The sequence below is a fragment of the Plecotus auritus genome (genome assembly GCF_963455305.1).
Source record: "Plecotus auritus genome assembly, chromosome: 9".
Classification (NCBI taxonomy): Eukaryota; Metazoa; Chordata; class Mammalia; order Chiroptera; family Vespertilionidae; genus Plecotus; species Plecotus auritus.
Window position 1 is genome coordinate 145715680 of NC_137783.1, and position 17179 is coordinate 145732858.

General features: G+C 47.2%; 1 protein-coding gene across 3 annotated transcripts in view; it reads left to right on the forward strand.

Moving 5' to 3' along the window:
* PAMR1 (peptidase domain containing associated with muscle regeneration 1) overlaps positions 1-17179 on the forward strand; it is a 146808-nt gene that overhangs the window by 117267 nt on the left and 12362 nt on the right. For all 3 annotated transcript variants that reach the window (XM_080642009.1, XM_080642010.1, XM_080642011.1), the window contains 3 exons: positions 460-574; positions 1863-2080; positions 3541-3648. In XM_080642009.1, the coding sequence (XP_080498135.1) occupies positions 460-574; positions 1863-2080; positions 3541-3648 (441 nt within the window). The remainder of the gene's footprint in view (positions 1-459; positions 575-1862; positions 2081-3540; positions 3649-17179) is intronic.

A 17179-nucleotide genomic window follows, 5' to 3' on the forward strand; every position in this document is an offset into this window, starting at 1 on the left:
GGGTGGAGAAGGTGCAGGGAACACAGACCAAAGGGTCATGTGTAGGTGGAGACTTGGGACAAAAGCCACCATGTCCTATAGAGAGAGGTGTGGGGAAGGTCAGCTTCCAGAGCCCATGAAGGTGGAGACCGCAGGCTGGCCTTTGGCGAAGGGGGGTGACAGCGTGGCTTGTTCATAGTCAGACACAGTTAGGTTTGAATCTCTCCTCTGTCACTCAATAGCTAGGCCAGTTATTCCTCTGGCTATCCATTTTCCCAGCTGGGACACTGGAACGATGCCCCTTCCCTTCTCAAGCTGCTGGGTGGATTGAAACCTACGCATCGCTAGGTGCTTCAGAAATAGTTCTTCCCTTCTCCGTTTCATTCTCAGGGTGTGGGATGAGCTCAAAGGCTCTTTGAGACTTTCCAGCATCACTTTCCTATTGACTCGAATGTCCATGCCCCAATCTTCTCTCCCCAGGATGTGGCCAGGTTCTGCGAGCCTCGAAGGGTCAGATTTTTTTGGAGAGCTACCCACTAAATGCTCACTGCGAATGGACCATTCACGCCAAACCTGGGTTTAACATCCAGCTAAGGTAAGGGGCTGGGGTTATGAGGAAACACAATAACAGGACTGAGGGTGCTGGATCCTAGTGACCCAGGGGGGCTAACTAGCCATGAGCACATTATCCTCAAAAGCAGAAAATGTATATTGGAGCCTTTTTCTTTAACCTCTCATTGTTTTAGTGGGATAAGGCCCGGTCAAAACTATGGCTAATTAAATGCTGTCATTCACTGCCTTGTAACAGTGGGGCTCCGTTGATTTTTACCCAAAGAAAACACAACAAAACAAGATACTGAGAGCCATCTACTCATGCCCAGATTATAACCAAGTCTTCCTGTTCTCAGAGTGCCGGGCTGGGTTCCATGGGAGGGAAGTGAAGAACTAAAGTGAAGGTCTAACATTCAGGGGATTTAGACTCGAGATTGGGGCTCACGCTTGTCACAGATCCTTTCACTGATGTTCTCGGAAAACAGCTACCACCACCCCACCCCCCGCAACAAATTAACCAATTCTCTCACTTGTGTGGAAGATAAGTTGTTTCTCTAATGGGCTTTGAGGTCCATGCAAATGTTTAATTTGTACCCTAGTCCAAAGTAGAGACCTGGTTTTATTGTAACTGTGGAGAAGTAGCACAGGAGAGTCCTGGTGGTGAGAATGTTCACGGCTGCCTGGAACAGGTCTTAGTGCCTGGAACAGAATGTGGCACACCGCAGGGGCTGGGTGGATAGTGGTTGCGTGAATAAATGTTGAAAGAACTGTTCTCTGCCTCCTGTGTCACCTCTCCTACTCCTCTCTAGGCACAGTGGAATAAGACAGATGGCTCACTCTAGTCTCAAGGAGTTTGCAGTCTAGTGGAGGAGTCAGGCATGTGTGCGTGCGCGCACAAACACACACACACACACATATATGTGTACACACACACATACCACGGAGATAAAAATGAGAAACGAAAATTAGTATATACGTCATGAAGAAAATAAGGGATCTCCTTTGGAAAGAGTCATCAGGGAGGCCTCTTTGAGGGAGGAGTAGTTCAGCTGTCCCCGAAGAAGCCAGCATGTACAAAGGTTCCCTGAATGGCATACGGCACCCCTTCACCTGGGCGCACTCTGTGTGTGCACACACATGCTCACAGCGAATGTACACACACCTGTCCACTAAAGTCCTGACTCAAGCCCTCCAGGACCAGTTCGCTATCTGACCAGGTCAGTGGCACCCAATTTCCAGAGGCCTGTGTATCATTTGGCCTCGAATTGCCCACGGGTCTCAGGACTACCTGGGGCCCACTTGGGTCCCGCTGTCCCTTTCTCCGCCCACAGGTTTGTCATGCTGAGCCTGGAGTTTGACTACATGTGCCAGTATGACTACGTGGAGGTCCGTGACGGGGACAACAGCGATGGCCAGATCATCAAGCGTTTCTGTGGCAACGAGCGGCCAGCTCCCATCAGGAGCACGGGCTCATCGCTCCACATCCTCTTCCATTCAGATGGCTCCAAGAATTTCGATGGCTTCCATGCCATTTTCGAAGAGATCACAGGTAAGGACCATGGAGACACATGCAGCGCTTTGCGACGATGCTGCACACAGACGCCTCCTTTCCGTGTACCGCTCCCCTCCCTGCTCAGCCTTATTCAGACCCGGCGTGCTGGGGTCTCAGAAGAGCCCCAACATTGAGCAGGAGGAGAGGAATGGCGGGGTATATTTCAGAAATGTTCACGGGAACCAGAACTAGGGATTGTGTTCTCCCCTGTACAGCTGCTGGAGCACAGAGAGGCTGGGTAATTTGTCCAAGGTCACACAGCCATGGGGGTGGAACCAGAGACGTATACACAAGCAGTTTGGCCCTGGAGCTCCCACTGGGGGGCCTGCCATGGTTGAGAACATTAGCTTTGGATCCCTGGCAGATGAAGCCAGGTGACCTTGGGCAAGTTCTTCTACTTCTCGGGGCGCAGTTTCCCAAGCAGTGACTAAGGGAATAACGGGGCGCAGTTTCCCAAGCAGTGACTAAGGGAATAACGGGGCGCAGTTTCCCAAGCAGTGACTAAGGGAATAACGGTAGATCCTGCTCCGTTAAGGAGGCTCTGGGAGACAGAAAGATGAAGGGCGGAGTGGGGAGTCTGGTCCATAGGAAGCACTCCACAGCTGCCCTGCACCAGGCGTGCTCTGAGCCTCGCTTTGCCATCTGTAAAACAGGTATTAAATGGTTTAAGCTACAATGGGAAATGCCACTTACTTTATGCGTAACTGACTCTAAGCCTGGCTTTGCCTGCTGCCTGGTCCGGGTTAGGAAGTAGGATTTAACAAAGGGGAACAAAGTGCTCCATCTTAAGAGATCAGCCTAGCTCTCATCGTCTGGGATTGGATTGCATTCCGAGAAGTTCTGCAGAACGGAAGTCTGGTTAATGCCCCACCATATTTGAGCCCAGAACTCTCACCATCTCAAGGGACTACTGTTCGCAGAATGTGTCTTTGGGAGTTCTTGAGCACACATTCAACAGTGTCCTGAAGATCACCTTCCACTTCCTTTCCCCCAGAATCCAGGATGCTGGGATTCCTTGAAAAAGATGATCTAAAGCTACCCAAGGATGCCCGGCTGACATGGCTCAGTGGTTAAGCTGTGACCTATGAACCAGGGGGTCATGGTTCAATGCCCGGTCAAGGGCACATGCCTAGGTTGCAGGCTTGATCCCCAGTCGGGGGAATGCAGGAGGCAGCTGATCAGTGACTCTCTCTCATCATTGATGTTTCCATCTCTCTCTCCCTCTCCCTTCCTCCTTCCTCTCTGCAATCAATAAACAATATATATATATATATATATTTTTTTTTTTTTTTTTTTTTTTTAAATAAAGCTACCCAAGGCTGCTCTGCCCCTGGAGTCCCTCTGCGGGGGTGAAAGGCGCTTCTGCTTTAGTCATGGGTGTGCCTGTTTGCAGGACCCCAGGCTTGAAGAAATGGACACGCCACACAGTGGCACTGAAACTGCCTTTTCTCTTGCAGCTTGTTCCTCGTCCCCTTGTTTCCATGACAGCACGTGCCTCGTTGACCAAACGGGATCTTACAGGTGTGCCTGCCTGGCAGGCTACACCGGGCGGCGCTGTGAAAATCGTGAGTGTGCCTCGGGAGTGGGAGCTGACGTGTCCCGTGGGGCTGGCGTGGAGAGGGCTTGGGGAGCTTGCCACGTATTTCTTCTTGGTGTCTGGGATGGTCTGTCCAAGGTGGCACATAATGTGGACAGAATCCCAGCCCCAGTGTTCACTGGCCGTGAGAAATGGATGTAAGTCACATCTCAGAGTGAGTCCTGGCTTTAAAGCAAGGGAGCCATGCCTGCCCACCCCACTGCAATCAGTGATCGGCTAAGGCTGGCCTGGGCAAGCAGGAGAACATGCCTCACTTCCTATGCATGTGGGCCAGGTGGTCCCAGTCGCCCTTGAGCATCAAAGAGACCGCAGGTGCAGGCCACGGAGGTGAAACAAGATAGCTTGGGGGTGGGAGTGGGTGGGCAGGGGCCCACAGAGAGTGTGAGAAGACCTCTGAGGGCAGAGCACCCACAGTGTCTGCATCAGTCCCTCCTCACTGGCATGCACAGGTATTTTGGGACATCCTACAAAAGGGCCTGTTCTGACAGCATTCTATAAAGTTCATACTTTTTCTCCATCACATTTATCCCCCCCGCCATACCCTCTTCTCCTTCCCTCCTCCCCTCCCCAATCACTGTTGTTTATATCCAGGAGTTCTTTTTCTTTTTCCCCTTTGTTGCTCAATCGCTCCATACCCCCTGCCCACCCCCTTCACCGCGCCCCCCTCCCCACCAGCACCATCAGCCTGCTCTCTATAAGTCTGTCTCTATTTTGCTCATTAGTTCAGTTTGTTCATTAGGCTCTGCATATGAATGAAGTCATATGGTACTTGTCTTTCTCTGACTGACTTATTTCACTTAGCATAATGTTCTCCAGGTTCATTCATGCTGTCACAAAGGGTAAATTTTTCTATAAAGTTCATACATTTTTTAACTGAGTTCCCGAATTTTCCTTGCAAACCGTGCAGACGGAAGCCGTGGATGGTTTCAGTAGTGTGTCCTTGAGTGTGCCATTGTGTTCCGCTAAGAGCAGCCCTTGCTTTGGCTTGGCCTAGTGGAGCAAAGGGTGGCTATGCCAGATGCTTAGCAAATGGCATTCCCCTTCGTGGTTCCTGCCTCGTTTCAGCCTGCTGTGTTGTGTGCAAGGCAGAGAAGAGAAACGTTGCTTCCTCTTTGTTTCAAGACTTGCTTTATAGAGTGGTTCTGGAGTCTTGGCAATGGCAAATTCTGAGAGTCAGGGCAGGGAACAAAAAAGGAGAAGGCTCAATTTCTTGATAAAGGAACTGCACATTATCGATGAACAAAAGGTAAGATGGGATAAAGAAAAGTATAGTACACTAAATATGCTAAAATGTCTTTAAGAGCCGGGTCTCTTATTAGGGAGGAAAAAAAAAAAATTGGTCCAAAGGTTGTGAGTAAAATATTCATGCTTAGTTTATGAGCCAGAAATGGACTTCCCAGCATTGTTATTCTTTCCTGGAAAAAAAAATCAAAACAAACGTAATGAAAAGGAATATACAATATGTCATTATGAACTGATTCATAACTCGATTCACAAACTGTCTCAACTCAAAACACCAGCATAGCTGGACAAGAGAATGCTTCCTGGCCACTCTTCAAAATGTTCTTCCCAACCCATAATTCCCGTGGTCCCCGGTAGTTGTAACTGGGTGAAGGTATTGGTGGTGGATAGCTGATATGTCATTTGCTGGCATCAACGTGAGGACGAGATGTCTGATTATTTTCTATAAGGCTTCAGCTTTTTGTTTCCCTTCTGGAAAATTCAGCATGAGTTCCAACTAACTCAACGAGGGAAACATCACGAAAATTGTCGGCACATTACCTTGTAATTTCGGAAGAAACCTTAACCATTTTTTTCCACAGCAGTCTATCATCTAAAAAAACAAAAAACAAAAAAAGGGGGGGAAATCTTTATTGCTTTTCTCATGAGTTTATCAATGAACTAAAACTATCTCCCTGGAGGAAATGCTTCGAAGATTAACAAGAAACCCAAACATGCAGGGGTTCCAGAAATGTATCTTTTTGAAAATAGCTTTAAAAGAACCGAAGCAAATATTAGTGAGAAATCCATCTTGTATTTATGGAGTACCAACCCTGCAACCCTGCTGCCTCAATGCTCTGACCTCCTGAAGTCCTGGGGAAGTGTTAGATGCTCCTTGGAGCAGGAGAGGGGCTGACGCAGAGGGTGCAAGGATGCTGGCCCATCCAATTCAAAAGTGGAGGCGAGGATCTCACACTCCCCACATCGCTCACAAGCTCTCAGACGCCGTCTCACCACGGGGCTTGGTGAGATTTTATGGGACCAGTTGATGCGTGTGGTTATCGTGTCTCATTATCAAGTCCCCTCAAAGGACCTGGCTTCCCAGGCGAGGCCCACCTGTCGCTCTTTTCCACAGAGAATCCTGACGTATGTGCGTGCCTGTGAGTGGGAGTGGAATAGCAGTCTGTTTTCTAGTTCATTGTAGAAGACGTATATACTTGTAACAACAATTGCACAGTAGAGAGATGTGTAAAATAGAAAGAGAACATTGCTTTTCCTGACCAAGCCTGGCTCCCAGCAGTTAACAACATGACTATCCTTCCAGACTTTCTTCTAGGGCAGCCGTGGGCAAACTACGGCCCGCGGGCCGGATCCGGCCCGTTCGGCTGTTCTATCCGGCCCGCGGAGCCGAAAGAGCAGAGGATTCTCTTGCTCTCCCCTCCGCTCCTTTACTTTGAATTTATATTAGTTCACACAAACACTCCATCCATGCTTTTGTTCCGGCCCTCCGGTCCAGTTTAAGAACCCATTGTGGCCCTCGAGTCAAAAAGTTTGCCCACCCCTGTGAAGTTGTCTATATGTCATCATTTTAAACCTTTGGTTCTCAACTGGGGGATCGGGGGGGGGTGGATTTTGCTCCCCGCTCCCACCCCAGGGGACCTTCGGTGACGTCCAGAAATATTGTTGGTTTGTCATCATTGCGGGGGCGGGGTGCTATTGGCATTTCGTGAGTAGAGGCCAGGGGTGCTGTAAAACATCCCACAATGCACAGGGCAACCCTTTCCCCCACCGTCCCCTGCAAAGAGTTATCTTGTCCAAATGTCAGTCGTGCCAAGATTGAGAAGCCCTGTTTTAAACAAAAGTGGATGAAAGCACGCATACGATTTTCAACTTGTTTTCAGTGCCCATATCATGGATATGTTTTCCAGGTCAGTCCATGTTGGTCCAAATGTCTGATTATTTTCTATAAGGTTTAGGGGTTTGGTTTTCCTCCTGGGAAATTCAGCACGAGCTCCAACTAAGTCAATGAGGGAAAAATCATGAAAATTATCTGTGCCACTTTACCTTGTAATTTCGAAACAAGCCTTAACCATTTTTTCCACTCATATGAAACAATAATAGCTGCGCATTCCAGTGTGTGGATGTAGATACAGTCATCTACTCATCCAGTTCCTTAAGATGCACCTGTTTCTGTGTCTGTTTTTTTTTTTTTTTTTTACTATTGTGAAGAGAGCCGTAATGACTGCCCTAACCTATCTTTCTTGGTTCACATGTGGAGGTATTTTTGTAAGATAAATTCGTAGCTGTTGAGCTGTTCGTTCAAAGGGTATGGAGAGTTACACTTTTGAGAGGTGTCCTCAGAGTGATCACTGAAAGATTTTACCGATTTTCAAAATGAGCCGTTATAAACAGCAGTTCTGAAATAAGAATTAGCAGTTGCATTTCAGAAACTGGGGTCAAGCTGGAAGTAGATTGATTTTCAAAGGAATTCCGTGGGTCTGAAAGGAGTTTCTCCCTGGGACTTCCTGGGGCAGTAGATAAAGAATAAGAAACAATCGCCCAGCCGGTGTGGCTCAGTGGTTGAGCATCGACCCATGAACCAAGAGGTCACGGTTCGATTTCCAGGCAGGACATATGGCTGGGTTGCAGGCTCCATCCCCAATAGGGAGCGTGCAGGAGGCAGCCGATCGATGTCTCTCTCTCATTGGTGTCTATCTTTTCTATCCCTCTCCCTTCCTCTCTCTCTAAAATCAATAAAAACATATTTTTATACAAAGAGAATAAGAAACAATCAGTGTTTAGGTGGTAAGAGGGTGTGAGAGCCGCAAATACAACATTTAAGTGCTGCTCTGCTCAGACTTCCCATTAATTTGTTCCCCAGGAAGAACAGCTTTCCCCTGCTCCCAGGTGACCTTCTCTGAGAGCAATCAAAAGGGGCAAGTGGCTCCCCCTTCAGCACTGGGGCCAAGCCAGCCTCCTGCCAGCACCCTCGGCGACCCCAACCTCCTTGGGCCACCATGTAAGAAACCGAGGCCCCTTTTTTCCTCTGAAGTTTCCTGTTTCTTTGTATGGAACACAAGGACAAAATAAGTTCTTAAGTAAAGGGTCGGAATCCTGTTTTGAAAAAGTGGAGAGCGGCGGATTCATCGCCTGCTCCAGTTTCCATGTCGCCTTTGTTCCTCTGGCCCAGTTGACGAGGCCGGGTTTGCCCCCTGCATCCCAATGACGTGCGCTGAACCCGGCTGACTCTCGGGCACAAAGCTCGCACTGCGGGCTCTGCTGCGCCTCGGAACACAGCACAATGGCCTCCACCAATGAAAGGAAGACGGGGACTCTGGATGCTTTGGGGGTTTGGAGCGTCAGGAGGTTTCCCACTAGCCTGTCCCCAGGGCTGGGAGAAAAGCGCCCAGGAGGAGAGCACACTTGCTGCTTCAGCTTCAAAGGGGCGGCCCGTGCTTCTCATCAGAATAAGCGGTCAGGAGATCTGCGGTTTTCATGGAAACGTTAACGCTGACCCCCGATGGGTCGCAATCCCCTCTCCCATCACAGAGAAACAATAGGCTCTAGGACCACTCAGCTGAGGGGTCATAAAATCAGCTTACTGGCTTTCTGGTCCAGAGCCCTGTCTTATCCTCAATACCTGGAACACGGGAGCGCCTTTGCCCATCGTGACATGGAACACTCCGGGGAAGAGCTTGAACCAGAGGACAGAAAGGCCTCGGCTTGGCTCTGAGCCTCCAATTCATCAGTCAGGTGACCTTGAACAAGTCATGGAACTCCCAAGAGCCTCCGTTTATAATGTTCAGAAATATAATACCAAATGCTTCTCAGAGTGGTGGTGGGGATAGACTGGCATAAGGCACTGAGCTGATGAAAGAGGAGCCACTATGGTTCTTACTACTCCGGTCCCCTGTTATGGCCATTGGCAGAGAGCAGGGGACTCTCCAGGGAAGGGGGTAGGGCCGCAGCACTGGTTTCCACAAACGAGATGATTATGGCAGACTTTCCTCAGGGCTCCTTAAGGAAATTGTTCCGTAACTCCCTAAGGTTCCTCTGTGAGCCGCCCTTCCCACATCACTGCCAGACACGAAGCATTGCCACCGCCGTACCTGCATGCAGGCGAGAAAGTTCTGGTTTTAAAAGGGCAAGTAGACCCAACCAGTGCCATTGTCATAAAGGAATCCCGGATCCCAGAAGAGGACACCGCGCAGACAGGACAGCCCAGCCAGGGGGCACTTAGAGATGATCGGTGGCATCGTGTTGGGAGTAGCTGGAAACTCCAGAGCGTGTTGCCCAAACATTATCACGTTACCTGCTCGGCCTCCCTTTTTCCTCAGGTGGTTTTTCAGTCGTGACTCATGTAACATGTGGTGGGCGTGTGTCGGCCCCCTGGTGGTCAGAGAGGAGGCCCGGACTCCAGAGCATCACTTAGGTTTTCTATTAGAGGGATGGACGGGGCAGAAAAGAGCAGGAGCCTTGCCAAGGCCTTCGCGGCTTTTGCTCTGGCAGGTGAGCTCACCGAGGCAGGGCTTAGTGCAGGGGGCAGACTTTACTCTGGGTCTGGACCAGGGGTCCTCAAACTACGGCCCGCGGGCCACATGCGGCCCGCCGAGGACATTTATCCGGCCCGCCGGGTGCCGCTGCCTGTCCTGCTTAGCAGCCGACGCGTCCCGGGCCCGCAGTGCACATAGGAATTTGTTCATAGTTTTTTTTTTTTTAAACTATAGTCCGGCCCTCCAACGGTCTGAGGGACAGTGAACTGGGCCCCTGTTTAAAAAGTTTGAGGACCCCTGGTGGACTAAGGGCTAACCCACTGTTACGGGAATGGGCTGTATGAAGAGGCAAGAGGGTGCAAAGAGTAGAAGATGAGAGCCAAGCAGAGTTAACTTCTGATGGAAACAAACATCCCTGCCACCATGGACCCCGAGACTAACTCCAGCCCCTTGACAAAGGCTGGAGAGCTCCCCCACTTTTCCTTAACAGCCCCTGCCTCGCGGGGGCATGTGCTCCCCGCCCCTCCCTCTGATTCAGAAGAGGAAAGCTTCCTCTTCGTAAAACACAAGCCTTCCCTGTTGGTATCGGAGCGTTAAAAACAACAACAACAACTGTAGTTATTCTTCTCTCTACTCGGCATTGTCTTGTTTCATTGTCACCACAGCCCCGTGGTTAGGAGCTGTTATCCTCCCCGCTTTACACATGCATCCTGCCTAAGCCTTTGAGCGTCTGTTAGGTACCAGAGGAAATAAGGCAGGGCTATGCGGCAAAGATTTTTTCTTCTCTGGCAGAACCACAGAACAATTCCAATCTTAGCCTTTCTCAAGTGCAGTCTGGTTCCCAACATCAACTTCCTCTAGTAAGGCCTTCGGTGATGGTGGTGATGAGAAGTGCTAAGAGGGCGGTGAGAATCCGTCATCTCTTAGGATTCAGATGTGCTCAGCAGCCGCCGGCTCCTCAGCAAGGCCATTCATTCTCTCTATCCCCAAGGCTAGCAGCAGAATTGCTCAGTTTGGGCCATTTTAAATTGTGAGCATCTCTTATATTTTGAAGGTTGAGCAGGAACACCCCTGGGGGACATTTCCCCCATTAGTTTAGTGTTATTACCCACCCCCATTACACCCCCAGAGCTGACTCAGAAACCTTCTGAGGTGTGGGGGTGCCCCAAGAAGACTCTAACCAAGCAGATCCATTAGTTAGAGGACAGCGGAATGTCTACCAGTTACAAAGGTTACCATCTCTACCAGACGAGGATACGTCCGGGTGATTTTGAACCAAAATAAAATGAAAAATCTGAAGATTTTTTAATGTTGACTTGTCTCTTAGGCGCAGCCGCTTCAGCTGTTTAATTAACTAGGCCATCCAAACACCGGAAAAGTGGTATCCGAAAGACACAGTGTACCAGGGGCCACGGACAATACTGATTAAGATCAAATAGCTAATTGTGAGCCTCGGCCTGCAAATTGCTGCCGGATGAATAAATGGCAGTGTGTGCAATCCAAGCATAATTTCACACGGATACTGTCTCTCTCACACCGGCGGAGGGCTGGACAGCAGCAGGGGGCAGATGCCATCGGCTGGAAAGCGATAAAAAGGATTCTCAGTGGGGATTACATCACCAGTTGGTGTTGTTATTCCTGGTTGGGGAAGACCCTTGTGGGAGTAAAAGAGAACTGGATCTGGTCCGGAGACACCAAACTCAAATGTAAGCTGAACAGGAAAAAATGAGGACAAGAGGGAGCTCGGCGGGTTGTCTCTGGGTGCCGCTCTCCTGAAAAATCAGGTTTCCCACAGGAATCAAAACCCCAGCGAGAAAGTTAATGCCTTTTCCAAACAGGACCAAAATTCTGTCACAAATTGTTTCCTCGATTTTGGGTGATGAGTGAGAGTGGGTGGATACCAAGGGCAGCTAAGAATTGAGACTCACAAGCCTTGGGCTCCCAGCTAGATAATGGGGTAATGAATTTTGTTAGCTTTGGATCTGTTGTCTTTGCTGAAACGTTCAGATACACTTAGAGCTTTAATGCAGCTCCTATTAAAGAGACATAATAGCCTTAGCTGGTTTGGCTCAGTGGATAGAGCGTCAGCCTACGGACCGAAGGGTCCCAGCTTTGATTCCAGTCAAGGGCATGTACCTTGGTTGCAGGCTCCATCCCAGGCCCAGGTTGGGGCACATGCAGGAGGCAACCAATTGATGTGTCTTTCTCACATCCATGTTTCTCTCTCTATCTCTTCCTCCCTTCCACTCTCTCTAAAAATCAATGGAAAAATATCCTGAGGTGAGGATTTAAAAAAAAGACATAATAGTACCCTGATTTCTTTTCTTCCTCCCTCCCTCCAACTCCCCCCAAAGCAGGAACATTTCATTTCACCCATTTCACCTGCAGATTAAGATATTTTCTTTCAGAAAACTCAGCAGGCTAAGTGGTATCAACTCAGTTCTATCCATTGTACCTGATGAAATCTTTGTTGTAACTCAGGTTAACTGCTGGGGTTGACTAATATTTCCTGAGATCCCCGTACTCCCCATTCAAATTCATTTAAGGCCCCCATGATTACCTTTACTCTATTTCTTGGTTAGGGTCCTTTGTTCTGGTGTAATTTTAGAAGCACATTTAAGGAAGGCACTAATCTCATAGGATAAATTGGTGCTAATGAATACACACATACACACACACACACACACACACACACACATATATACACACATATATATACTAGAGGTCCATTGCATGAAGATTTGTGCAGTAGGCCTTCCTTCCCCTGGCTGCCGGCACTGGTTTTCTTCCGGCACCCGAGACCCAGGCCTTGGCTCTGGCTGCAGCCTTCAGTCTTCGCTCTGGCTGGAGCCTTTAGTCTTCACTCCATCTGGAGCACTGCTCCTGTAGCTCCCTCCACCCTCCCACCCTCCCCCTCATAGAAGGCGTCCCGCCCCGCCCGGCCACTCCACTCCTGCATGCATGCTGCCCAGAGGCCCGGAGCGGCTGGGGGGCAGGGCCGCCGCCATCTTTGTCCGGTTAATTTGCATACTCACTCCTGACTGGCTGGTGGGCGTTGCAAAGTGACGGTCGATTTGCATATTTCTCTTTTATTAGTGTAGATAGCTACTCCCCTGAACACCTGGGGAATACATAATTGGAAGGAAGGCCCCAAACTATATTCTTAGAAGTGCTTAAGTGAAGCTGGGGAGAACCTTGAGGTGTCTCAAGCCTTAACTGACATCATTTCTATTTCTGGACTTAAACTAAAAATTTCTGTGTTAAAGTTGCAGAAAAACATCTGTCCATGCCTTATCCTGCTGGACACAGAGGACGCACTCATTAAACATACGGTGCAAGAAACTCGGTGAAATCAACAGGTCACACTCTTCGGAGTCTTTCTCTATTGCAAGAACCACGTGCTGGACTTCCAAAAGGCAGAACAGTGACTGGATTCTTTGGTTCCTGGTGGATGTTTATTGATCTTGTTTCCAAAGTTAAACTTACAGCTTTGAAACTGAAGCAAAAGGAAAAGAGAAATATTCATGGGCATCTGGTATATCATGTTAACTAACACTCGAGATTCATTCAGAAAAGGATATTTTGTGAACAAGGGTATGTGGGTGGACAGTGATGTAATGGAGGAAGAGGCCTGTTTTCTTGTCACTGCTGGGATCTGACCCCTGAGTTTGGTGGTCATTAGGGTGGTCATCAGGGGTGAGGCCACCCCTAGGTTAGGGTCGAAGAGTGTGGACTTCCTTTTGCCACATTCAATATAATTAACCCGACTGGAGGGCACAGAAAAAGTGATATCCGTGTGCCCTGAAGGGCCACTTTTCCTAAAATGTCTTCACATTTTTCTGACATGTTCTCTCATGTCTCCATCATCATGGCCATTTCTTCTAGATGTTCTACCGTAGTATCGAGATATTATTTCATGTAAACATTTAAGGAAAGAGCTTCTCCACCTTTGTCTTCAGTTTTTCTCAGGACAACAGTGTGTGGTGGTTGGCTGTGGTACCACTTTATGGCCATCTCCAATCAGAGAGGAGGGCAAAAGATACAACTTTACTTGCTTTAAATCAACTTAAATCCAATCCTAAGGCCCATCATTCAGCGTCATAAGAACTTCAGTCTCAATCATTGTTGGGGCCTTCTCTGTGTCCCAGGGTTGTACAGAGGTCTCTGGCTTTACTCAGACAGCACCAAATCAGCAGGGAGAGTACTCTGATGGTGGATTTTAGAACCACACCATGGAGCTTGGGGAAGCCATTGTTTCAGAGCACCTGATCCCTTCAGGTAAAACAGCTCTTCTAGTGTGGGGCTGGCCTGGAGCCCGAGAGTATCTGTGGAGGTGGGGTCCTCTGATGAGATCCAGCCTCTCTAGTTGCCCTGCCAGTCAACCTCCCTGAGATCTCCCAGAGTGCTGAAAGGCATGCAGAGCTCAAGTCCCAGCCTCAGCCCCATCCCATGGGGTGCTGGGGAGTTAAGGGACACCTGGAGGATCAGGAGTTGGGCTTTTGTATTCATGTCTATCAGTCATTGGCTACAGGCAACTCTGAGGTGTGCATGGGGGGAATATAAATGGAGGCACGTTTCAGTTCTTCATGTGAGCAAGATGGTGCCCATGCCTGAGGGCAGGCCTCTGAAGGTGGCAGGTGCCAGCTCTCAGCAATAAATTCACATGTAGAAGTTGAGCTGGTAAAAAGGATGCACAGGGACCTGGGTGGAGCACCCATAATGTTCACTATGAAAATGATCACAAAGCCATTGCATGGCCATAAAGAGGTACCACAGCCAACCATCGCTTACTGTTGTCCTGAGAAAAACTGAAGACAAAGGTGGAGAAGGTCTTTCCTCAAATGTTTATGTGAAATAATATCCCAGAAAAATAGACTCCCAAGTCCTGTTCTTGTTCACGGAATTGCATGCAAGGGCTCACTAAACTTAATGTGTTTGTGTCCTTGGGGTGAGTCACAAAAGTAATGGGGCAGTGGATTATTTATTATTAATCATGGACTATTTTTACTTAGCAAAGTAGGAGCTTGATGCTCCTTCAGACCAGGGATGCAGATATTTTAAATTCTCATTTGGCTTTGTCTAGAAACACCCATCCCTCTGAGGAGAAATGAAACACAAAGCTTTGAAAAATCAAAAAGAAAAGAACCATGAATCTATTTAATGGGGAGATACAAAGGTTTCTAAAAGGAGAACCTGTAGGGATGGCAGGGGTTGGCAATGAGTTTGTTTTGAAATCTAACCCTGGGGAGATGCTCTGATGAGATACTGATGGTCTATGAACCCAACAGGAGAGAAGAGAATGGATGGAGGAAGTCTTAGAATTCTCTTCAAAGCATCCTAGGAGAATGTACAGCTTTGAAAACAAGTGAGAGGGAAGAGAGAATAATGTCCCCTGGACGTTTGATACTGGAATCCAATTTTAAGGCTTTGTTGTGCAGGATTAAAAGAGATGAATGTACAGAGACCATGGTTGGTACCCAGAAGCCCTAGTCAACACACTGGACCCAGGTCTGGAAGCCCATCATGGGTAGCCATTACCAAGAGGCCAGAAAATAGAGTGAAACATTGCCTGTTACTAAAATAGGGCCAACCATGGGCTTTTAGATTTCTTTGTGGATTTTTCTTTAATGTGTATGAATGTGGGGAATTGGTTTTTAAAGCAGTTGGAAGCTTTGTAAATAAAGGCAAACAAGGGAAAAGGAGACTATGTATTATTTCAATTACTCCTTAAACCAGCCCAGATAAGTGGTATCATTCAGTTTTACAGATGAGAAACGCAGGGCTTGGAAAAATTAGATTATTTTCCCACACCCTTGTGCATTAAGTGGAAAAATGAATAAATGTCACTCTGTCCATTCCATCCACCAACAAATATTTATTGAGCACTTATTGAGCTTGTTCTGGACACTGGGGAATCAAATGATTATCTGAACCTGTATTTAGCTGATCCTGGAGGCCATTCTTTTTTCACCAGCATCTGGAAACAAAACTCTTCTAAATTTGAGATAATGCAAATTTGGATTACTCTAGTATAAGAGATTTGCATGGGGTGGAGAGAGTATGAAAACAAAAGGAAGGTCTGGACCCAAACCATTTTGCCTGATACTTTAAAAAAATAATAGAAACAACAACAAAACGAATAACAAACTTTTAGGGTTACATTTTCCGATGATAAAACTTGGGGAAAAGTCTAAAGAAGCAAAACTCATTTTTAAAGTTATAAGCTGGGGATAATGAGAATAATTATATTCAAATATGTTTTTCCAGCCTCCTTTTCTACTTTCGGCTGTTTAAAATTTTTTTGCTTTTGTTTTAGTTTTCAACAGTTTTATGTATTATATCTGTGTATGGCTTTCTTCATGTTTATCTGGCTTTGGGCTTTGTAAATCTGTAGGTTGATGTCTTACATCTGTTTTAGATTTTTCAGATATTCTCTCTTTACATATTGTTTTTGCTTCTTTCTCTCTCCCTTCTCCTTCTGGTATGCCAATTACATGTATTGATTAACCTTCTCCATGTGTGCCCTGTGTCCCTTACTTTTTCTGTACATACTTCACCTTTTCTGCCTTGGGCTTCATCCTGATTTTTTTAAGTTATCTTTTAGTTTATTCATACTCTTAAGCTGTATCTGACTTTCTATTAAACTCCTCCACTGAGTTTTTAATTTCTGTTGTTGTAACGTTTCAGTTCTAGATTTGTCTATTGGTTATTTTTCAAGATTTTCCGTTTTCTACTGAAATTTTATCTTTTATTTCCCTGAATATATTCAGTATAATTATTTTTAAGCAATGTCAAACAACTACACTATCTAGATCCTTTGTTAGTCTGTTTCTATTGTCTGTATGTCTCTTGAATTTTAGCCATAGAGCCTTGCCTTCCAGTGGACTCCCAACTCGGAAGCATTACTCCTATCTGTCCTGGTGACATTCCATGAACAGTAACTTAAAACCAAATAATAGTACTCCATTCTAGGATCTCATCAAGTTTAAGATCCACTATTGATATAATGATAGCTTTTCTGGGGGTTGGCATAAAGAAATACTACAGGAAAAATATACATGTGACCTGAGGTCAGACATATCACATAGTAAAGGAGTATGCATCTAAGAATGACAGAAATACAGCCGAATTCCTCAGCCTTGGCAGACTTGATTGTGCATCCTGAGTCTGTTTCTCTTTAAGTCTTCTTGTAAAGCCTCCTTCATGAAACAAAGGACCTGGATTGTCCTAAAGCTTTCTTACCTCCAAGGGCTCGAGAACTCTCCAAGGTTCCTGCTAATTACACCCATATTAAATGTATGAGAATTCAGCACATAGGAAATCATGGGTGGAAGCCTGGTGGACTATGGCAGCACCTACATCCAAGGAGAGAAGACCCCTACCCTCAAGCTCACTATTGAAGGGATTTCTCATCTTCTGCTGAGACTGATGTGGCTTGAGTACAGTCCACTACCTTTCAGTATTTCAGGACTGGTCTTGAGTATCACCCAATCTTTCTTGGCCATAAGCTCTAACAAGCAAAGCTCAAAATAGATGGAGAACTACGTTTGAATTGCACAAATCATCATCCTTTGATAAGCTAACTGGCCACAAATTCAGGTGCCTGCAGAGCCAGGCAGCTGGGGTGGGGTGGGGGTGGGGGGACCTGAGAGGGGCTGTGGCCATGTGAAGAATGCAGCCTTCATCTAAGCAAGAGCCACTTCTCAATGACAGTTGATTGTTGCCATGTGGGGATACAGGCCCAGGGTTTCCAGACCTGAATTTAATACAGATTTTTATGAGAAC